This window comes from Anoplolepis gracilipes, chromosome 1, assembly GCF_047496725.1.
Source record: "Anoplolepis gracilipes chromosome 1, ASM4749672v1, whole genome shotgun sequence".
In the NCBI taxonomy this organism is placed as follows: domain Eukaryota; kingdom Metazoa; phylum Arthropoda; class Insecta; order Hymenoptera; family Formicidae; genus Anoplolepis; species Anoplolepis gracilipes.
The window spans coordinates 19,555,560-19,580,690 of NC_132970.1; the positions used below are offsets into that span (position 1 = coordinate 19,555,560).

A 25,131-nucleotide genomic window follows, 5' to 3' on the forward strand; every position below is an offset into this window, starting at 1 on the left:
TTGGAATAATGCATTTAATAAACGAGATTTAATAAATGAAAACAGATCCTTTACGCAGGCATGTTATATGACAAGCAGTGTACGATAGCTTTTATCTATAATAAGATTGATTTTTGCTTAACTACGATTAATTACGAAAACGATATCCATCGACATTAACACCTGCGACACATAGTAACAAAGACATTGCTGATAGCATACAATTTGAGCAGTATACTGCGTGGCTCGGTCACCTTGAACATTGTCAGCAGATAATATAGGATTTCAAGTGTCATCGGCTTTAATTAATACGCCAATCATACACTCGTCACAGTGATAACAGACCGATCTTTCGCACTGTTGGCACGCGAGTAATATCGATAGCTATTCTCGGGAAAGGGTTGATGATTAATAATTATAATTGAAATCACTATCGGTACATGTGTGCATTAATAATCATCGCAATAAAATTTAATTAAATTTCAATGAAAATCAACCTAGAAAAATAGAACTTTTTTATAATTGCTAGGTCTCTCCCAAACTGCTTGTTATGTTAATTAATCTCACACGATCTATCCAGAATGCAGTCATTAAATTCAGAACTTTGCAATTGATCCGAGCACAATCACTCTCTCCACATCCCACGTGAATCGTCCTTTCAGGATCGTTCGCCGATCCAGCGATTAGATTAGAGATCCGTCGCAGATCCGTTGAGAAACCTCTCGAATATCTCCTCTCGGATTCTTACTTTCGCGCCACTTTCCCGACGCGAGACAATGAAAGCCACGGAATAATTAATTGTTGCCGAACGGAGCACACTTCACACGCTCGATGAAAAGGTACCATGTGACTGGAAATCGCGAGGTGAGAATTCGACGGTGGCGCAGAACGTCGTCCGTGCGACTCCTTCCTGTGCCGCGAATCGTCACACGACCCGGTTTACATAATGTCGATTTATAACAGGAATAACTGTCCCGCTGATTAGGTAAGGAGTTCTAGAAGGTTTCTACAAGTATACGTGAATATTGTCCTGGGAAAAAAATTTCCTGGGAAATCACGAGAAGTTTTACTGCAAGAAACACGGATCGCGGAAAATCATTTCTGTCACGGCTGATTCGTCATTGTCGGACAAAGAGTTTTTACATGATCACGTTTGCTAATCAAAAAGTTTTATGTAACCGCGTCTGGAAAAGAAACTATTCCATAGTGAGGAAGACTTTCGTTAAAAATGTTTTCTTTTAAATAAAAAATTATTTTACATTGCCATATATTAAATGTGATTCACAGAATTCGTTTAAAGAGAAAGAGAATATATGTATATATTTACGTTTCTTATAAATTATATAGAACCAAATAATATTAATTTCTTTCTGAAGAAACTTCTGAGGAAAGAAGCGCTGAAATTTATATTTTATTTTATCATAAATTCTTGATATTAATTTAAGAATAATACTTCTTTTCTTTTTAATTTTAATTAGCATTGAGTTTCGTATAACGAACTCTTTAATCTTATTTCTTGCACTGGCTCTCTGTTTGCTGCTAGCATGAAAGCGCTAGTTTTCACGGTTCCTCTTTTCAGAAAGAAATCGACGTTAAATCGAACGTGTCGAGTTTAACTGCGGAATCTTTGAACCCATCGCTTCGGGGTCAGGAATTCCACGCGAGGGTCAATCACTCTCGCTTGCATTGCCGGATTCAAACATTTCGAACAAGCCGATCGTAATTTCTTAGAGGTATCATTACATTTGATCAAATATAGTTGCAACAAGCGTAATGCATTCAACATTTTCGATTTATAATATTATTTAAGAATATGCTCCGTAAAAATTAAAACAATCAGCAGGAGAGGAAAGACCAATTATACGGACCTGCGATTGTTTGTTACCGACTTCCTGTGAGTCCCTTAACATACCGCACCAGGTCACAAGTATTATACAAACAATCGAAACAACATGTTTGGATGTGTGTATAAATAATCCGTAGTAATTAACAATTCGTAATAATTAATTTTATTTCTTGAAAAAATGGAAATGAATGTTGATTGAAATAATTATGAATTATTCAGAAATAAAAATCAATATAATTATATTTTATAATTTTAGAAAATACTTTAATATATAAATAATATAATAATATAATATTAATTATATAATTTTTCATAAATAATGTTTTGTTGAATTTCCTTTTCTTAAGTTTAAAGAGTGATTATTCTTCTCCGCAGATTCTCGCAGGCAAACTAATTCTTAAAAAATACCTTCAATTGACTTTCGATGATGCTTACTTATTGTCAGTAGACTTTTACTAAAAATAGAAATTTCTTCTATTTATAGTCCTAACATCCTTCATTTGGACAAAACCGAACAGTAAAACCAGGATGTTACTGCAACATTGTGTTTAATTTATGTTCTGTTTCCACGGAACAGTAAACTGTTACATTTGGGTTATAAAATTGAGGATGCTAGATCGCATGAAGTTGATGGCGGTAATAATGATGACGAGGCAATGCTATGTAGTGTGGGTCAAGATTATCTTGCGATCCCCTTTTCCGGATTACCGTTGTAACGGCAGGTTTATCTACTTTTATTTTATCAATAATTCTCTCATCATTTTTTTATATCCTAATAAAAAACATTGTTAAAATGATTGCATAAAGAATGCAACTGATGATTGACTAATCTAAATTAAGTGTCATGTTTGTATTAACTGACAACAGATGTACGATAATACGTCTCTAATACTAATTATATAATAATCCTGTATCGAAATTATTATTTCCTACGTGCTGACCTTCTTTTTTTAAATAATTTCTTACATTCTTATTTTTAAGAAAATATATAACTTGTCCATTTTTAAATTATTGACGGAATAAAACCTGGAATAAAAACGGAAACAATTCAAACAATTCTTGTTATAAATGAATTAATAAGAAACAAAGAAATATATTTTAAATGATTAAAAACTGTAATAGAAGTCGCCAGTCTCAAATTACCACAGCGAAGCTAAGATACGCGCATGTAAATATGATCGTCAATCGATACCATACTTATGCACGTGCTGCATCTCTGATTGCAAATTATATTCGCGTCCCGATAAGAAGCCTTTCGCGAAGGACCACACGGGAGCGAATACGCTCGCTCGGAAGGATCCATCCCGTGCCCAGGGCCACGGATGTTCGAGTAGCTGATAATTGACACTCGCTTCCGGTCCTTCGAGCGATACAAAGGAAAAAACAGCCTTGTCCTAAAGAAGAAAAGAAGAGCACGTGCCCTCTCGCGTGCTCCGCTTTTACACAGCGGCCCGTGTCCTTCGCGAGTATGTTCTCAATACATGGAACATAATACCCACGGTCATGCTGGAAAGCTTCCTTCCTGCGAACACTTCGCCCTGTATGTAAACTTCTTCTGGAGCCATATGGTATTGGGGCTTCTCTTTCTCTAAGCGCAAGATGAAAGCGAAACCGCATGTTATTACTACTCGTTGCACGGGCGAGTGCATGCGCGTGCCGTCGCGAGGATGCAATTCGCGTGATAGACGTGCCGCAAATAGTCGTCCCTTTACACTGCTAAAGAGAGAGAGAGAGAGAGAAAGAGAGAAAGAGAAAGACAATCCTTGCATTTAAATATTTTTTTCGCCAATTGATTTGTTTTCTCTAATTTGTAAGAAACATCTTTTATTTTATTTGTTACTGTCTTCTGTATTTCATGGGTTTATAGGAACATGTATATTTAATTAATATGTTAATTGTCAGATATGCACATGTGACATCCAACTATATTTACATTAATACTTCTAATACGTTGGATATATGTTGATTTAAATTCCATGCGTGTCAAAGCATATTTTAATTAATTGATACATTAAAAATGCAATACTTACATAATACTGAGACGTATTTATTTCACTAATGACAAAAGTCATTATTTACTTTAGTGAATTGATAATGATGACATAATAACTGCATTATACAGTGAATAAATCGGATAAATGCGTTATGCAACAAGTTACACGGAAGCGCAAATGATTGTGTTAAGTGCAAGGATTATTACGCAGCATTATTTCGAGTGCAAGAAATTTCCGTCTCCCTCTCCCCCATGTGACTTTATCATTTATTTCATTATATATAATTTTTTTTGTATAATTTATTTCAAAACGTAAAAAAAAGTTTTATTAATATTTTTGATCAACAAAAATATATAATGCATTTGTTTGTATGTATATATACATACATCCGTCAAGTAAGCGTGACCAATGGAAGTACCAGATATAGTTGTTTTATTTCCACCACTTATTATATGGGACAGACTATGCATATTCGGCCAGGATATGGATCGTTTTCGAGTTTACATCCTGTCGCCTCTTGAAAGGCGGAACGGACGTGGTGTCGCGCGTGCCGGCTTTGCGTTTTTAAAAGAATAAGACAGCTGGCGAAGTCTCCCTTTTGCGAGTAAAATGCCGCCGCCCACTCTTATGTAAAAGCACTCTTCAAAAAATATTCCAAAAGTATTTTATTACAGAGATAGCGGATACTTCATCTCAAAAAAAGTAGCAATTCTATATTTTGTTATAAGGGATAGACAATATGTGTGTGATTAAAGACAAAAAAAGTTATTATAAAAAGATTAAAGAAAGAGAAACGCCTATCGAGAAAATGTATTCTGCTGTTTTACATAGTTCATATCGTATTTCGCGCGAAAACATTAACACCATCGCGATCTTTAAATCATTAAAGTTGCAATAAAAAATAGTTACGTATGCACTCCAGAATAGCTTCTTTTCACAGGATGTCGAAAGCGGCGCTTCCCTGGAGAAACGCTAGTTGCCAGCGGCAATAACAATTATGCGGACATGTAATGTTGCTTTATATACACTTAATGTAACAACCCAGCAACTTTCCTAAAACGGATATTTAAAGCGAACTCAGTGCAGTTACCCGTGGCTGAATTGTTCGTACAATTAGCGAGTTAGATAAAGGATCGTTTATAGTGTACGTGCTCTTTGACTCAATTGTATCTAACATGAGCGGAATTGAAAATGTGCCGCAATTACCGTTATTGTATTCATTAACTGCAAAAATGTTCAAGTCTACTGACAATAAGTAAGCATCATCAAAAGTCCATTAAAAGTATTTTTTAAGAATTAGTTTGCCTGCGAGAATCTGCGAAGAAGGATAATCATCCTTTAAAATTAAGAAAAGGAAATTCAACAAAACATTATTTATGAAAAATTATATAATTAATATTATATTATTATATTATTATTATTATATTATGTTATTATATTAAAACATTCTTTCAAACAATTATAAAATATAATTATCTTGATTTTTATTTCTTATTCAAACATTGTGCTTGTACACTCAAAAAAAATGATCTTGCAATTTTAACAAAAACTTTCTAGGTGTAAAAAATTAACTGAAACAGATAAATTATTAGCAAATACCGTGATACTGCATATATTTTGCACTTAATCAATTTAAATGTTAGAAACAGTATTAATATCTGTATTATTAGTGTAATTTAAACAGAAAATTTTTCTACAGTGTCTATCTTGTTAAGAACAATTATATTTGTGATTAATATTTGGCAATGGGATCTAAATTTTCTAGAAGTATTGCTAGAATATTGCTGCTATAAATTCTATACGTGACAAACAATATTCTAACAGGTACAAAAAGTAGCGATAAATTTTAATTGAGATATCTAAAAATCTATCTACATTAGCAAAATATTTTTTTTAGTGTATGTATACGAAATAATCCATAATTATTTCAATCAACATCCATTTCCATTTTTTCAAGAAATAAAATTAATTATTACGAATTGTTAATTACTACGGATTATTTATACACACATCCAAACATGTTGTTTTGATTACTTGTACTTGTGACCTGGTGCGGTATGTTAAGAGGCCCACAGGAGGTCGGTGACAGACAGTCGCAGGTCCGTATAATTGGTCCTTCCTCTCCTGCTGATTGTTTTAAACGAGAACAACTCGACCAACTTTAAGTCCCCCGTTACCACCAACACGCGCGCGATTATTAGCGACACACAGCCGCCATGCGTGGAACGCTCGCATCCGGTTCGTAGAGTGTGGAAGAGCGACAAAACATCCTATGCCGGGGTCCGACGTAGATACGGCTCTAATCTCATCGAGCGTGTCACTCTAGCGTGATCTCTCGAAATAGGGAAACGAGCATAGTTATTGTACTTGCGGCTCATCAAATGCCCTTCCGAGCGGAAGACAAATTGAAGCGTAATTGAAGATCACGTATAATATCTTGTTTGAGACTTACGTGCCGGTTTACATCGTATTTAACCTTTGACCAATCGATGCGCGTCATCAGATATACATATGTATATTTTTATCGTTTAATTTATTTAAAAATTTGATAATCTCTGTCGAAATAATATTTACATTCTATCCTTGGATTTTTTTATATAAAGATTTCTATTACATAAAAAAACAGTTTTACTAAGCTTTTGAAAAATAAAATAATTATTTTAATTATAACAATTTTATTAATATATTCATATAATTATACATATGTACATATATATATATATATATATATATATATATATATATATATATAAAATAAATGTGTTATATGTAGTTATAAACTTCTTATATATAGGCTTCAATCAATATAAATATAAGTTTCGTTTAAATTAAATTAAGCCCACTCAGTTACATAAATCAATTTAATGACTTAAATTTAGATTCATGATTAGTCATAGTTTATGAGTGCAAGTTGGCGTACTATTAAATTTATTATCATGTCCATCTGTGTAAAGTATCTGTAATTAAAAATAATTTAGATGCGATAACATAAAGCCATTTTAATATTTATTATTCTTCACCTCCATATCGTAAATATCGTTTTGCTAACATTTTTTTCTTATATAAATTGTAGGTTAATGTAAATTTATTTTACTTGAGAGCAAAAGAAAATCGTCAACACAAATTAGCATTGTGAATTTTAGACGCATTTTATGACATTGATTTATCTATGCAACGTCATTGCTGATAAATCTAGTCTATATGGTCTATTTTTTTCTGTTCCATTTGGCGCCGACGACTGAATGATAATATATCTTCTGAAGTGTATAATGTGTGTGCAAAGTAGTAATGTACAGGCTGGCACTCGTTATTGAACGGGTGCGTTCTTCACGTATGCGACACGCGTGCCGAAACATCCATTAAAGCTTTCCCGCCTACTCTTAAGTATTAAAGACATAAAGTAACAGTAGTGGTAGATTTTCTGGTTGACATGAACGATCTTCTACAATTTATCGCTTTGTAACACATCGTATTAAACACTATAACATAACAATGTACGCTCTTGTAATGCAAGTGCACACTCGAAATTAATTCAAATACACCAAATTTCTTCACTTTTGTATTATTAAAAATATACTTTCCACGCAAAGAAGCTGCTATTATTAAACTAATCAAGCAGTGCATATAACAAGTTGCAAGAAAAATGAAAAAAAGAAGAAGAAATCTATGTCATTTTTTTTTTTTATTTACGATACACATCGAAACGATATTCAGCTTCACGATATATAATTTACTCGCGATATATCATTTTTATAGCGATGCAGACGCACGAGATAATTCGCGGGAGTCACGAAAGGGCTGAGAGGGAACATGGTTTTGCATCCGCGCGCATACAGTCACAGTTGCCGTTTTCCTTTGTCCTGCACTCCTTCGGCTTTCGTCCCGACAATCACGTCGCCACGCTTCGTATCTCGGCCGCCAATTCGCCCTTGTTCCCAGTCAATGCACCGACGAAGTCTTCCGTTGAACGCACACCTGACTATGACCGACGTAACCGGCGACGATAACACCGACAAGGGTGAATTATCGCGAGTTTTAAAGTGCGGAAGTTTTCATGAATAATGCAACGTCGCGCCTAGAAGAGCCGCATGAAATTATACAAGAAGGTACACCATTTTTTTCGACAGCGATAATCCATACATCTCACAACAGTTTTACAGTAAAAGAAAATATTACTGATGAAATAATATTATTTATTATAATAAAGTTTATACATGTATATTTTTTTAAAATCGTATATAATTAATTTCTCGTGTTTAATATCTCGTATTATCGTTACTATATAGAACTAGACATAACCGGAGACAAATCTGTTAAATAAAAGTTTTTGATATCGATTCATATGCAAATAAAATGATCTTCCTTTCTACAAAAAATCATTACAATTCGAGATTATCACTTGTAGGTTGAAAATAAGCAAGCAGTACTCTGTCTCATTTAACCCATCCTCTTGACTTCACTTGACCAAGTGTCAATAAGTCGTAAGGCTACGTCAAGAACGAAATTCATGAGAAATTTAACCTTGGATCATGATGCTCTTTTCCTTCAGTTCGGTGCAATCAAAACAAATAGAAAATTTATTATCTTTTATTTTTATGAAACTTTGAAACAAAATCAATTTTCTCCATAAATTATAGATACAATGATTCGAAACATTCATTGGCAAAAACAATCAGTCTTCCCGACGACGTGTTTTCGCTGTTGGGGTTTGGAAAATGCAGGTGCAACATGTACCTGCATTCAACGCATTTGTTTTTCTGCAATTATAGAGTCTATGTATAGTCTATGTATAGCTGTCGAACGTCGTACGAGACTTCGATGACGTATATATCTCACCGAACTATTTCCAGAGGTTCGCCGTAAAACTAATATTGGTGTCGTAATGAGCTGCGAGTGTTCGACGAGTTCGTTGCACCGGAAGTGTCGTGTTCGTGCTTTAACTCTTTCGTCGTGAAATCATGAGGAACTTTGGGATTGAAGAAGTTTATCCGTCAACAATAAAAAAGCTTCGTACGTTCGAGGAAATCGTTTATTTTCTTATAGATAAATTTGTTACTATTGCTTGCTAATCATGAGTGATAAGATTGTTTTATTTTAAAAAATAATCTATATCACTGAATGATATGGATGATAAAAGTTTTTTTTATTTTATAATGTACTCAAAGTCAACAGAAATATTAATGTTTAAACTTATAATTGAGCTGAAAATTGATTATTTCATTACACTCGGTAATTTAATAAATATAATCTATGTTACATCATCCACGCGTTACGTCTTAAAAGGACAATGCATGATGTCGTTATGGCGCCGCATTAGTCATATTATTTTAATTCTCATTGATCACAATGTGCTTAACAAACACAAACACTTTTCATTCACCCGTACAAGTCCGCGAGATTGCATTAATTAAGTTTAAACGTCCTATTCATAATCATTAAAAGGAAGAAGAGATATTGGCGCCATATTCATAATTAAAATATCACTTTACATGTCGCCACTTGCATCAGAGTCTCTCAATAACACAATTGTCATTAAAATCATTAAGTTAAGATTCTCAAAAAAATATTAAAGAATATATAAATCAAGAGGAAAGATTTAATTTCAGAAAGAGATAATATACTTTTGCTATAAATAAAAAATTTATAATTTATAATAAATTTATTATTTAATATTGCGAGAAGGTATTTGCTTTATCTTTTCCGACTCGCAAGATGTATGAGTCTACAGAAGTAGATACTGTGATGCTGGCGCCGTGGCTATCATTACGTTGTTTAACTCGTAATACGCCGTAACACGTACGCTACCGTCGTGTATTACAACCATTTACGCGTTTCAACGACCCGGCTCACAAGTATGCGTGTACAAAGCAGACGCGTGCACGTGTGCACGAGACACGGTACACTGACCGTCATCGCGTCTGATACATTGCCGCCGTGTAATGCGTTAAATGCATCGACGGTTTAATTGTCTCAAGAGCTGATTAAAGGATTTCTTTGATTATTATAACTGCAGTTATATCTTCTGGGTTATCATATTTTTTGAGATATTATTTGCTACATATGTATAAATATAAATTGACATAATTATATGACACAAACAAAACATAAATTATATGAATTAATTAAATATGAATCAACACAAATTAAGAATATGATTGATTAATTTAGAAGTGTGTTGTGTGTATGTGTGATACTCTTAAATGTTTTTCTTTTTTTTCTTTTTTCATTCTCTTTTTAATTGTAATTTACAAAGCTTTTAATTTGTTTGTTAATATTTGATTAAAAATTTTTAAGTGATAAATGTGAAAGTACAGACTCTGATCTCTTCGACGAAAATCTATATAGTTATCGATTCTCCTCTCTTCCGGCTCTGGACCCGTGTGCTATCGTATTTGTATGTGACACGCAAAACTTCCGGTTGTCTCAAACCCTTGTATGAGTCTCATCCGGTCAAGCTTTTGAACATCGAACAGCCGGTCTGTTCTCCGGATCAACCGTTTGTATCCTATTCAGCATGATCATTGACGTGTACTTCGTCGTCTTGGAAGGATGTATTTTACAGTTACATTTAAATTCCCGCCAAAAGATTTTATTATATTTGCTTATGTATAATTTAATCGTACAAGAAATTTCTCTCTTTTCTTCCGGCTTAAAAATTAAAAAATAATATATTAAAATAAATTTAAAAAAAAATTATTTAGCTATGAGCTTCTTTCATTCTTACTGTCGATAATACTACTATTTGGGTACTCGAACAAAAATCATTCTCATTGCCGTTTCCTTCGTTTCGTTATCCGTTGTCCTCCAGGACATTTCTGCTATAACTTCGGAATATTTTCTATATCAACGAGAAATAAACGGCGCCCACGCTTCCGATTCCCTCAGATTTCGTAGAAATCTCATGGCGATAAACCCGACCGAGTCCATATAAAACGCCGTGAATTGTCAGAGGTCAGTCGCATGACAGTTATCGTCAGTGATGCTTTTCGTATTATACGATCCCTCCCGGTTATGAAATAGCAATAGGACCGGATATCTCTCTCTCTCTCTCTCTCTCTCCCTTTCTCTCGGCGAGTATAGAGCGGCGTCGAGATGCGGCGACGCCGCCGAGCCATCTGGCGCACAGTGCTCCCATTCACTCTTTCTTTCGACGAGCACCATCCCTCTCTCGCCCTCCGCCGCCCTCGTTGTAGTAAGTTTCTTCAGTCGATTCCCCTTTCTCGTTCGCCGACGCGCCGACCGCGGTACGTATATCGCAGCGCGATATCAACGCTCGCCGTGATAACCATGTTTGCGCCCGGTCGCCCTGTTGCGTTGAATTATTGCGAGCAAAACGTTACGTCTCTCGGAGACGTGTTTTCGTACAGTGGCCTTCACAACCCGAGAAGAGATGATAAAAAAGGTACCGCTGAAGCAGCTTTCGTTTGCGTCAAAATGTTGTACTATTCGATACTGACGTGAATATAAAGTACACTATATAAGTATATGAAAGAATTCTGCCACCTGGTTTAAAGTGCACGTGCAAGTAATAAAACTTAGGACAAAGTACATGTCACGTCTGGAAAGTGTGCTTTAAAAAGTACCGTGTATATAAATGAAAAAAGATCTCTCAATGTTCATAAAATGTAACATACAGCCATTGATAAAATTATTAGGCACCCTTAAATTTTCCGTATTTCTTATTTTGTTAATAGTATATAAATACTAAAAAGATTTAAAAATTTTAAAAAACTATCGATAGCACTTTAAAGCTGAAATTTCAATCTTTAAAATGTTTTTTTAAATTTTTCGCCGAGTATTGACATGTCTGAAAAACACAGATTTAACACAGTTTCAAAATTATGTATCTCGACCAAAAAAAATTTAGGAAAGCTTAAAAAAAAGCATTTTGTAGGCAAAATGTTGTAGTTCATGGAACTTGACTTAAATTTTTCGAGAGAAATTTTTTTACCGAGCTGCAGAGTGTCAAAAATACAAAATTTTTGAGAAACAAAACAATGTTCTTTTTTAGCAATTTATTAATGTACTGATAGCGCATTAAAGTTGCTATCGGTAATTAAAAAAATTTTTGTATTTTCCTTGTTCTGTGCTTTAAAAAAGAACATTGTTTTGTTTCTTAAAATTTTGTTGTATTTTTGACACTCTGTAACTCGGTAAAAAAATTTCTCTCGAAAAATTTAAGTCAAGTTCCATAAACTACATTTTGCCTACAAAATGTTTTTTTTTTAAACTTTCCTACAATTTTTTTTGGCCGTGATACATAATTTTGAAACCAAATCTATATTTTTGAAACATGTTGTCAATATTGGGCGAAAAATTATCGCAAACGAAAAATTAAAAAAAACATTTTAAAGCTTGAAATTGCTATTGATAGTTTTTTTAAATTTTTTAATCTTTTTAGTATTTATATACTATTAACAAAATAGGAAATACGGAAAATTTAAGGGTGCCTAATAATTTTGTCAATGGCTGTAGAGTATTAATGGATTCTTAAAGGTAACAAAATAAAGAAATACCACAAACTCGTGGAAATAAGAACTTTTAACAAAATAGACAACTTGAAAAGATGGTGGCGGGAGTCACACGAAACTCGGGGAAGACAATACTGGACGTTTCCTTCTATTCTAAAATTTAACGCCCTTGTCGATCGCCCACCGATCAATATCGCTTCCTCACGCGATTCCACGATGGACCATACAAATTCGGCATTCACAATTGTTCGCTTTCACTGCGACGTTGCGCCGTGAAATCGTTCTGCAGAAAGGATCTTCTGCGGTTTCACGCCGTGACCGAGATGCACGCACGCGTCCGTTCGTCCCGGGTCCCGGGCGATAACTTCCCAGAGTCACGACGAGGGAAACCTGTTCGCACATCATTATGCTTTTGGCCGAAGCGAGAGAGGATCCGATCCCGGGATCTCACATTACTTCCTCGCGACCGCAGGAATTAATCATCTCTTCTTGCATCCCGTCGCGCTGTGTAATTTTTTTTTCGACAGACCTGTCCGCAGTTATATTCTTTTCCCCCGTGTATTGCGAGAAAAAAATGTACCGTTACGAAATCGCGCAGACTTTTGAAAACACACTTTCTGGTTGTAAATAGAATAAACACACGTAGCCAAAAATTTTTTTAATTTCTAATAAATTATATATTATGCAGTTACTAATGAAACGATATATAAAGCGTAAAAAATAATTAGATAAATTCAATTTTTAATCTCGCCAAGCTAATATTATGTATTAATTACCTATGTAACAATAATGATAAAATCAATGATAACCGTAAATAGATATTCTGTAACTTGTTGTGTATGCAATACTTGAGAGTGAAATTCGAGGGTTTTTAAATGTGAAAAATAAAATTTAAATGCCTTGTAACTCCTCCAATTATTCCGAAATTTGTGTGCCAACCCTTTCCGCTTATACGGTATTGTGTCGCAATATTAAGTCATTATTATGCGTCTATAAAGGCTGCCAGAACATAAGAATGTTAAATGTAACGATTATTATTGTTTGGGCAATACACAAACTTGACCATCTGCACCGGAGACTCGAACCACAATTGTCGATCGGCCAGATGTTGAAAGTACATTGGAGTACAGGAAAAACGGTTAAGAAAAAATTCTCGGTAGTCATAGAGAAACAAAGACACGAGTACAAGTGACTCACGAATTATTGCATAATGCGTGCCTGCAATGCATTACCTATTTAGGAAATGATAATCTATAATCTCATTAAAAGAAATAATATTTTATATCATGTTATTACACATACGTATATATAATATTTTAATAATTAAATATGTATTATGTTTTAATTAAATAATTAATATGTATACATATTTAATTATATAATTATATATAATGTTTTAATAATTTTCTATATCTTGATAAAGTTTTAACTTCCAATTAATTTTCTTTAATATTTTTTCTATATTTTATATTTCTTCAACTTTCAAAAGAAGAAAGTGGGAAAATGTATTAAATCTCCTATAAAAAAGTGTACTGCAAAAACAGGTGTATATTTGGAATATACGTATATGACACATATTTCTGCATAAGTGCAAAGATATATGATGACATTTCGAGATACGACAGGCTCCGATCTCTTTTTCTCAGAATGAATAATCAAGGACGTTCAAACGGATTCCCAGAATGCAATTTCTCGTCCCACATGGTGACACAATTGGATACTGAAGACTCTTGGTGACAAAGCTCTTTGACGCTTGATTGGTAAATAGCCAATGATACATTGTAACTGCATGAGCACGCGTTCACACGTAATTGTATGCAATACTGGAGAGACGCCAACGTTACAACTTGAAATATTCTTCGAAGAATTGTCTCCGCATCCGTCTCCGGGGTTATTACTATTATTATATTACGACAACTGATTCCTGAAACTACAAGTCTTCTAATATAAAAATTCTTTTATATTAGTAATATGAATAGCACACATCATAAATATTAGTTACTTATTAATATTCTTATAAAAAAAGAAACAACATGATGTTCAAATTATTATCAGAATTGTAAAGAAATAAAGAAATTATTAAAATTTCAAAGTCACTAAGCGCGCATTAATAAATAGCGACTACAAAATATTATTGATAAACGTAATCTAATACAAATAAAAATCTACGGATTATCAGAAATAGTTCAATCAAATTATTAAATAAAATGTAATTTTGCTCTCTTTTACAGAATTATAATCTTTATCGAGAAACTTTGATAATTTTGTATCCCTCTTATGTAATTTATGAGTCAGTCATTTCTCCTGTCCTTGCATATTATGGAAGTGCCATTCGTTTTACGAGCGTGTAAAGCATCGATATACGGCGCGTAGAGTGCGCTTTTGGATCGTCCAAGTTTAACCAGGTAATAATTCGCGGTAGAGCGTGAATGAGTATACTCGCGAATGAGTACTTTCGCGTGCGCGAGAAGCCGGCTTCGCAAGCGCTTTCACCAGTAGCCCGTGACCGATCCCTAAAGACATTCACGACTCAAGAATTCTTACGATAATACTCATGAATGAAATCCACTCACTTTTAATTCGCTATGTGCTCTTAATTAATCTCAAGCGTTTTAAAATTTTATGTTTGAGACACCAGCAAGCGAATATAAAATTATCTTCTTGCTGTTTTTATTCAATCCTTCACTAACATTATCTATTAAAATAATTCAAAGATAATAAAAGATCTCATAAAAATTCTATCTAAATATATCAATTATTAATATATTTTTTTTTTTACCAAATCAAGAGAGTTTGTCGCGATACATGCTATTATCTGTGACATATTACACGATAAATCATTTATCATCTGTTTTGTGAAACATATCGATATTTTTGTACATACATTGCATATAATTTCAAGATTACTGTGTGAAATTCGATCATATAAAGTCATACGCAATTGTTAAAATGTACTTAGAAGATGCATAAGTGTTATATTGCGTAATACGTCGATTATCTCTAGCGTTAAGCAACAAATTCCGGTTCACTGCCGACTCGAGTGTTAAATCGCGGATGTAGCGCTATGCCTTTCCCGCGTGATAATGGTCAAGCATTTCAATTAGGAATTATCATTCGGTGGCATTGAGCAGGACGAGAACGCTTTATCGGATCAGTTTCACAGAGTGGAAAAATCCCATCTGAAGAAAATTAATTGGTTCCCAACTGTCAATAAATTTGATACATGACTTATAAAAAACTATTTACTTTCTATATTTATTCTACATTTTCAATAGCGTTTCTTTTTCTATTATTTTTTTTTTTGTAATTCCAACTTTTATTTAATTATTTTTTTGAAGAATTTCGAGTCACTGCTGCTTAATTCCTTCAAATTTGTTTTAAAAAGTACCCAATATCGCGGACGTGAAAATTATTTTTAGAAACGCGACGAGATTTCCAGTAGCCAATTAGTTGAATTTGTAATTTAACTCCATCCTTTCGATAAGCCGGACACATTGATCTTTCTATAAATAAAATCGTAAAACGATTTCTTTTCGTTTATCTGCCGCGTTGACGTCTCAAGCGTATCGGCGGTTTTCTTCCATTTTATCGGTACCATTTGCCCGTTTTTCCACGAATCGTCTTCATACTCATAAAGAAAGAAAGCTGGTGATTGGCGTGTTGCTCTTAAGAATAGAACGAGATTCACGTGTCAAACAAGATAAACGACGTGCAAGCGCGCCGCGATCTTTTTCTTCGTTCACAGATAGCGCGAAACATGAATGAAACGATTGATGTATATTCACCGTTGTGTCCACGAAAGATTAAATTGAGAAAATGTATTGTCAAAACAATGTCATTAAAAGAAGCTATAATTATACAAAGTATGATACAACATTTCATACTTTAATAATTTGTCTATATTCTTTATCAATTAATTAACTATATGACATATATGTGCATTTAAATATGTATTTCGTAAATAAGGTTTTTCCAAATTTATACAAACTCTTTTCCGTTAACTGTTTTTTTTTTTGTTTTATAAAAAGATGAACTCGTTTCTATCGTAACAGTAATATTTCCGCATTTGATGAGATTTGTCTTATCACGTACACAATGACTACAACCGAACTGTTGTTGCTTACTAGTTAACATACCGCATTTCCGGTTGTATAATCTTGAACTTAGTACATACTCATCCGCTTCTTTGTCTAATGTTTGTGATAAGAGATTGCGATAAACGGAAAACTTCGTATGAACGCATAATATTTTCATGTTTTTCAAGAGAAGAAATAATTACGATATATATTCTTTATAATAATTATATTAATACTTTATAATATATATATTATTAATATATATTTTTTATAATAATTATAATATGTAAATGAAATATATATTTCTTCGTCAAGTCTCTCATGCAATGTCATTTCGGCAGCATATATTTTCACGTGTAAACGAGGTCGATCTTGATCCGGAAAGATTACGAAGCACGTCATCTCGATTACGTCAACGATGAAGAATTCCACATCGTCGATGATGAAAAACGGGGTGGCTGTAGTTTCTACTTTTTACCGTGGCCGAAGTGTTTTCTTACGGCGGCAGTGTGTTTACTTAAGGTCGTCCATTCGGTAAAGACTCCCAAGCCTTCGATCCATCCCAGAAGAAGAAGAAGTTCATCTCTCGCGTTCCCCCGAACGCAAGCGGATAATAATCTATAATTATCTTCGGCGTAACAGAAGGAACGCCACGCTGTGCGTTTGGTGCATCGTAAATAGTTATTAAAAATGGGAGCAGAACCGGATCGGCGAGCCGATCGATGGAAGGTATCCGAATATGCAATCCACAGGCCTGTCGATCGGACCGAGGTACAAATGGACTTCTCGTTTTCCATTCGAAAGAGCATCTTTTCCTCAGCTATTGTACTCTGTCGCGCGTTCCGTGTTATGAGGAAACTATCCTTGAATATGGGCAAAGATCTTTGGATGAGTTGTATCCTGATTATAGGCTATTGTGTATCCAACGTTCGTCATCATGCGGGGTCTCTTCCACGGTGGAAAGCCTTGACGAAGACGTTGCTTCGCGCCCGCTTCTTTTCTCTTCCTCGTGTCGCGTCATCATGCGGGCGACACGTAGTAATTAACGCAACGCACAATTTATTGTGTACTCTTTCCGTCCTGCCTTCCGTGAATAAAGGAACCGGAGCAAGAAAAGAAGAGACAATGTCGGACGCGAATCTACATTTGCGGAAACGGCGCTAAATGAACGTTCTAATTCTGATGCGTATTTTGCATGTGTAATCACGCGTAGTTAAATTGTTCAAAGATGGCCTTAATTTGATTATATAAATGACAAAGTAATGATTAATGATTTTGGAATAAATATATTTGTGATTGCGCATCTTGAATGATGCGTAACAACATTAATCAGTATTCAACCGTTAATAAGTACTCAACTGTAAGAGAAAAATATCTTTACTATATATGTTATGTTATTTCTATCACATAAATAAATTATTAAAATTTCTGACCGCTATTTTTATAAATCCACACATTTGTGTCGATTTGCATGTTGTTTTAAAATATTTAATTTAAAATGACATATGCCAGTGACATGCAGTAAAATTTCAATGTCCTTGAATCACGAGTATCTTTATACAAATCAGAAAAGTCTACTATGTCGTGAATTCGACCTTCCTCGAGTCACCGATGCGAGAAACTTTTCTGCTCCAAGAGAATCGCGGGACAATGAACATTTTCGAAATCCAACACAATCATATATACATTACATTAATGATAATTTCGTTACTTCCGATTGTTATCATCTTTACATATAGTACACAAGCCTAATTTATTTTATATAAAAGTAAGTAACACAATTAAAAAATATAACAAGATTATACAAATACTAACTAAATATATAACAGAAGCAAAAACTAACGATAAAATTCATCAGAATTACAAATATAGGTACATATATGTATATAAAATGTGATAGATGGAAACTTGACATTAACTAGAATAACAAAATGTAGTTTATCGGATTCAACCAACGGGGCATTGAAAAATCGTAAAGAAACCGGAAACACGGCCTACCGCGTCGGATATTACAAGGGTCAGGACAGATCTGAGATCAAAGGCGTAACGAGATATAAAACTCGAGCTCGTGCTACCCAAAAATAGACAGTCCATTGTTTTAATAAGATATATTCAATCATTTTTATTATATTTATGTTAATATCAAAAATAAAAAAAAAGCATTTAAAAAAGATATAAAATGTACGATTTTTTACAATAAGTTGATCTCTCACGTGTCTAGTATTTCAGTGTTAATTGCGAAAAATATGGAGCTCACGTGCGAGTCAGTAATTGGTCCAAAGCCCCTCTGAAAACATATACCGCTTAATCCTGAATGAGCTATAAAAAAGTCTGCGTAGATCGGCAGAAAGCGCGATTAAGTGGATCCGCCATGGTCACTGCGGCTTATTTCGTTTTTCACTGCGTATTGTGAACACGATTGCAATATGTGTGACATCTCAGTATGCGGGGTTCTCACAGAGAATCCTCGGTTTCATCGACAAAAACTAAGAGATCTTGTATTTTGTCCCTTGAAAGCGGGGTCCCGTCGCTGCTTTCTATTACTTAGCTACAAAAAATATCGCTACTTCTTATCACGATAAAAATACTTTTAAAATTTAACCACAATAATAACCCAGGCAGCACATGTCCTTCAAAGATGACTAAAAGACGGCTTAAAGAGGTCTCATTATCTTTTAGATATCTTTAAGATGTCTTTTGGCCTTTCTGTACTATATGAGAATGTATGTCATAAATTAAAAAATTTCTTCTCAGGCAATGTAATTGTATAATTTTATTCACCATTATCTATAACTCATGAAATTAAATAGGATCATTGTAATTGTAATCGGAATGTGTGTTCATTAAATATCTGTTTTGCATACTCTACTAATTACAAAAATATTCGTATGATCTTGCGCATTGCCAATGTATCTCGGACGGGCTAAAGGAAGCAATTATACATTTTGCGACGACCTTTGCAACCTGCGTGCGAAACAGGTCAGACAAGCACAAATACAACTCTTCGCCGTGTAGGCACTGAGGAGAATCGCGCGAATGTAATATCTAGAGCTCAAGTGGAAATGAGGATAGTGACGTTTGCGCGAGTGCAATAACATTTTTAAATACACCGACCCTGATCCTAATTAGGCGTGTGAAATTGCAAAAATACTTGTTCACCCTAGAAAATTCTTGCAATTTGCCATTTGCAACCGATTGCATTGCTCTACCTCCGGATATATTTGTAAATAATTTTCTTTCACGCACACATATGCATAAATCCATACAACATATATATATACATATATATTTAATTGATGTTTAAAAATATGTGTATAATATATTTTTAAAATGTTAATCTCTCTCTTCAATTAGTTATAATACTCCAGTGTTTCTGGAAGGAAAATAAGATTTCGAATGATACTAAGCATGTGTTTGGCTACGGTCTGTGCAGATGGCGAAGAAAAATATGCCCTGCCTAAATGCCATTCTGGGACGAAGGCCCTCAAGAGAATCATGTTTCTGTCCCGCGCAAAAAGGGACGCGAAACCACCAGCGCAGTTACACTATAGCGTGGACTTTAGAAACCGTGAGAAATTATGCAGCCGTCATTAAAACTGATCTGAGTCGCAAAAGTTACAAATATTTACTTTGCACAAACAGTTGTTACTTCGATATAATATTAATTATTACATTTTTTTAAATAAATTAGCAATCAAATATTTGTTGATACTTTTACGGTTACAAAATTGAAAAAAAATTGCTACTATTATTGACTTTTCTGTTTTAATTATTCTATTTAATCGCAATTATTTTTTATGATCATGTTTAAAACGAAGATATATTTTGTTAATTATAAGAAGTAATAGTTAATAAATAATTAGATTAAATATTTAATAAATTCATCAAATGCCGTCATGCAGATGTACACGTGGTACAGCTGTGAATAAAATACTCGGGAGAAGTGTTGCTTTCGTTCTTGCTAAACCACTTTACGTCACTCAGTGAATCGTCGGCATTTTTTATTCTATTTTACTTTATTAGACGGTAACATCGCCGCTTTTTGTACTCTCCCGCGTTGTTCTTAATCATCTCCCGCGGACGACATCAAACCATCCACCCCTTTTGTCACAATAATGGCTCTATCATGTGTATATTTTATTATATCACATTAGATATCAATTAAAAATATGATAAATATGATCACATTATACATCAATTAAGTGTTTATCATTCAAAATTCTCAAATAATCTTCACGTATCAAATAATGTATCGTACAAGTAATGTATTGTTAAATAAAATAAATAAAGAACTCGTCGTGAAAATTTTTTAATTAATTATTATTAAATATTAATTACTTAATTATTAATTTAGAAATGATTTTTTTTCATAGCACGTAGAATACTGAGGGTCTAGTATAAGGGAAATCTTTTGTTCTCGTTTCCGGATTTTGATGCGGAAGTATTGATCGTAAACAGTGAATTTTACGAGCTGGTGTGGGAAACTAATCACGAAGTACTCACCTGTTGGGGCGCGGTATCAGCCGGAGAGAAGCTCGACAGGGCGGTTAAGGGTACCAAGGAGGCGCATGAGGATGCTCTCGAGGGTGGTGGTGTGTGACCGGGGGTAGGACTTCCGCTTCCGCAGCTACTCGCGCCGCCGCTGGATGAGAGGCTCACGCTGTCCGCCCGTCCTCTCCACGGTGAGACCGACACGTGTTTCAACATTCCTCCTTGTTCTTATCTGAAATCAAAATCCAAGAATAGTTTATCATTAAATCGCAAACATTAAACTGCTGGACACACATAATTGTCTATAAATATATAAATTTGATCAATCATTTGTTCTCAAGAATCAATTTAACCGAAATATATTTTTTATTTTTATTTTTATCTACAATTATGTTCAGCTTATTTTTTTTAATTTTTAGAACTGAACAAAACTCCAAAAATAGTAATAAAATTAAGATCAAACGGAGACTGATTTGTAGAAAATTCATAATGAAAAAAGATGACAATTACAATTTCGCGGTTACTATTGTAAATTTAAATTTAAGACTGCTTTTAAAGAACATTGAAGAAAAAAAAACACGAGTGAAATTGTCCATTGCAAGTTTCACTTTAGCGTGGATTTCCGGTAATGTACTCGTAACACAGCGTTTGCTGGAAGTCGCATAGCAGCATAACGTTTCAATTAATCTCTTTGTACGTTTCCTCTCGCAAGGTCGTAGAAAAACCATAATTGGCCGGAGACCTTTCGATAAGTAGTGTCCAACGACTGTGATTGCTGGGCTGAACAAATGTGGAAAGTAGCGAGAAGCTCGCTCGAAAGAAAAACCGAACAGTAGCAATGGTTACATTTTCAAACTCGTCCGTGTAATTTGATGTCGGAGTGAAACCAGATGGTTGCAACAACCAAACCGATGTTCATGTACGCTTACATCCTCGAAAGCGAAGAAAATCTTTTACGTAGAGGTAGTAATACTAGAAAGTTGTAAATGCAAGCCAGAAACTTGCAGATCATATGTGCAAAATATATATTAATATAAATGTTAATATATTACGTATTAATATAAATAAAAATATAAATATATTTTCACCAACAAGATGTTCCAAAAAGGTTATAAAAACCCTTTGAAGATTCAATTCTCTATCTTTGTTATATTAATATTATTATATAATTTTACCGATTATTCTTCCAAGGATTTTAAAAATGCATTAATAAGTAAAGTATTAATTTCATAAAGTTTTTACGAAAATTCAGAAATCAAGTTTTTCTACTCACAATCAGTTTTCAAACATAGGTATATTAGATAAATTCTACTTATACACACTATACGATATTTCAATTGCATAGGATTACATGGAATCACAATAGGAAATATTAGTGCTTTCCGGGATACATCATACAACAATAACAGATCGATGTGTTGTGGTCACGTGCATCCGATACATCGTTATATGTACGCCGATATGAGAAGAGAGAAGAATGTATTTAAAATACTGCTGATTTTTGAAGAGAGAAAAAGCAAAACAATTTGTTGTAAATATACACAATACACAAATGTTTTTAGTTTCTATGGGTTATATACTTACATTTACTAAATTTATTCAACACAGCGGCCCGCGCACTCGCAATAATCCGCGGCAAAGATTCAAAATCGACAAATATACGACATCGAGGTCATCTAAGTTCACTGTCTTAGATTAGAGAGCAATTTACGCGCGATAAAGTCACAACACAACAACGAATTCACCACCAGTCACAATCTCGATGGAGTAGAAAGACTTGCCGCACGCATTTCGCGCGATGACATTCAGTTTCGCGCAAATCGCTCCGCACATTTCACACGAAACGTCCTTGCATCGTTATTCAGAGAATCATCGAATGGTCAGATGGGTAACGAGACGTCTCCTCCTTCCCTCGAGGAGAATACGAACGGAATTCGAAATCGATTTGCTTGAAACACGCGCCGAATGCACCCCGCGATGCGCGCTCGACGAGCGTTCTGTCGCGACTGGCGAGAACGCACGAGTAAGCCAACATAGTAAGCCGGCGAACGGATGAGGCGGAGGAAAGAGAACGACCTTCTTGTTTGTGTAAGCCGCTGTGCATTCGTGTGCCTGTATATACGTGCGCCGAGAAATTGCGGGGGTGACGACGATACTTGCGTTCTTCACGACAAAGAAGAAGAGCGTATGTCCACGGAACCAGTCGCTCCTGAGGAGGTCCAGGTCGTACTCTCAACTCCAAGCCTCATCCTTGTCACGACGAGAATATAAAACGTCCATCTAGAATGCGAATAAGAAGAAATATGAATGACAATGGTAAATTGAATGCAAGATTTTAAATTGCAATTTTACAATAATCTAAATATATATTAATAATATTATGTAATTTTATAATATGCTCTTTTAGATGATAATTTATTTATGTATATATGTTTTTCTTAAGTGGTAATAAATTGGTGTGATATAAGATTTTAAATTGCAATTTTTATTATACAATAATCTAAATATATAATAATATTATCGATTTTGCTCACACACTTCAGTTCCACTGTGCAAATATTATATAATTTTATAATCTGATTTTTTAGATTTTAATTTATTTATGTTTATTTTAGAGTGCTATAAATTTATATGATACACGATATTAATTTTTTATAAAATTGTTATATAATTACACGATTACGGATGTTTTTAATAATTCTTTTTTTTATTTAATTTAAGAGATATTTTTAATATATATTTATTGTATTTCTATATATGTATATATGAATTACTGTGAATAGCGATCACGCGAATTAACTTGCGGAGATGAAATTCTAGGAGAAAGTGTTCACGTTATCGAAAGCGATCTGGTTTATGATTCTTTATTTATGATTCTTATGCTATAAAAATAAATTAGGATTCAGATGTTACGTGAGGCACATAGGAAGTTCCGCGTTATATTGTTGAGACAGAGGCGAGAGCTACACGTATATCGGCATCGTGGGGAAAGAATCCGACAGATCCCTCGGTCGTTACGGATAAGCACGTCCGGCAATTTTATTAGTTATTCCGCGCAAAAATGCTCCCCGGATTCGAAACTGAGGTAGCGACATGTGTAAGAAGCTATTACGTGAGCTACGGCGGTAGCGCGTTCTCGTTAAGATAATAATCATCATCACAGGATCCGAGTATGTCGCGATTGCGATTTAACATCCGCACATGTGAGTCTTTCACCTGTCTACAACTATTTTTCTCGCGAGAACTTTGCCAATTTTTTCATCCGCAATCGCGAAACGAGAAATTCGTAAAAGTGAATGAAATATAATTTTCTCGCTCGCACACACGATTTAACTCAAAATTGATCGATCGTTTTCTTATGCTGATCGTACAAAGGTTAAATTAAGATTCTGCGACAAGGCCAACCAGCTAATATTCAAGCGATCGGGCCATTCATGGAGTTAGAGACTTATCTCTCTTTGACTGGTGCTCGACCAACAAATCTTCATTCCTACCTCCTCACGACGATATTTTACATACACGCCTGTACCTGCCACATTCGAAAAGAAGAAGAAAAAAAAATAAAACGCGAGAGGCGCGTCCTACGTGATCGCCCGACTGCATGGGCGTCGAGTTCATGTCGAAGAAAGAGGGGTTTACGTCTCCGCGAGGAAAAAGCGAGAAACATACGTGGGAGTTGGTTCGATTCACTGAATGATAATATGTGTACGCTTTCCCGATTCTTTTTAATAAATTCGTTACGTCGCACGATGCAAGCGCCCGCCAGGAAAAACAATGACTCTGAGAAATTCTTCATTTCATGGAAAATCCGCTTGATATTTATAGCGATCTAGTCGCTATTATATTCCGCGATTTAGATCGGAGTTTACATTTTGCATTTGCGTCAGTCTAAGATGTAATCTTGCTTATTCTCGTACCGGAAGAACGAAGAAATCCTTCATTTTCCGGTATGTTACGTGCCACGATTGAACTGCGTTGAACTTTCCGACGGTGGTCCTTTAAAGTGATTTATAATAGAACTATCTGAAAGAAGCACTTGCCGATCAGACCGCAGGTATTCGGGAAGGTGTAGGTTTCCAAAAGAAAGGTGCTCGCGATTAGGCACTTGGGTGGCATTCATGGTGCAGCCAAATACAATGGGGTGGTCGACACATGTAATTCGAAGCCAATCTTGGATGCGTAGGCGTGTCAAAAATAAGGGATGTCTTCGAAAATAATAATACTCCGATGCGTCATAATCTGGGTTGAAATTGGGCAAATTATTTAAAATATAT

General features: G+C 34.6%; 1 protein-coding gene across 2 annotated transcripts in view; it reads right to left on the bottom strand.

The window, feature by feature from the left end:
* Window positions 1-25,131, bottom strand: part of Rau (RA domain-containing protein rau) — a 45,037-nt gene that overhangs the window by 10,354 nt on the left and 9,552 nt on the right. Inside the window, exons 1-2 of one of the 2 annotated variants that reach the window (XM_072898411.1) lie at window positions 22,442-23,049; window positions 20,870-21,089 (exon numbers count right to left, since the gene is read on the bottom strand). In XM_072898411.1, coding sequence (XP_072754512.1) covers window positions 20,870-21,073 — 204 coding nt within the window. In that variant the 5' untranslated portion in view covers window positions 21,074-21,089; window positions 22,442-23,049. Of the gene's footprint in view, window positions 1-20,869; window positions 21,090-22,441; window positions 23,050-25,131 lie in introns of those variants that run through there. The other variant, XM_072898419.1, reaches the window with a different exon arrangement.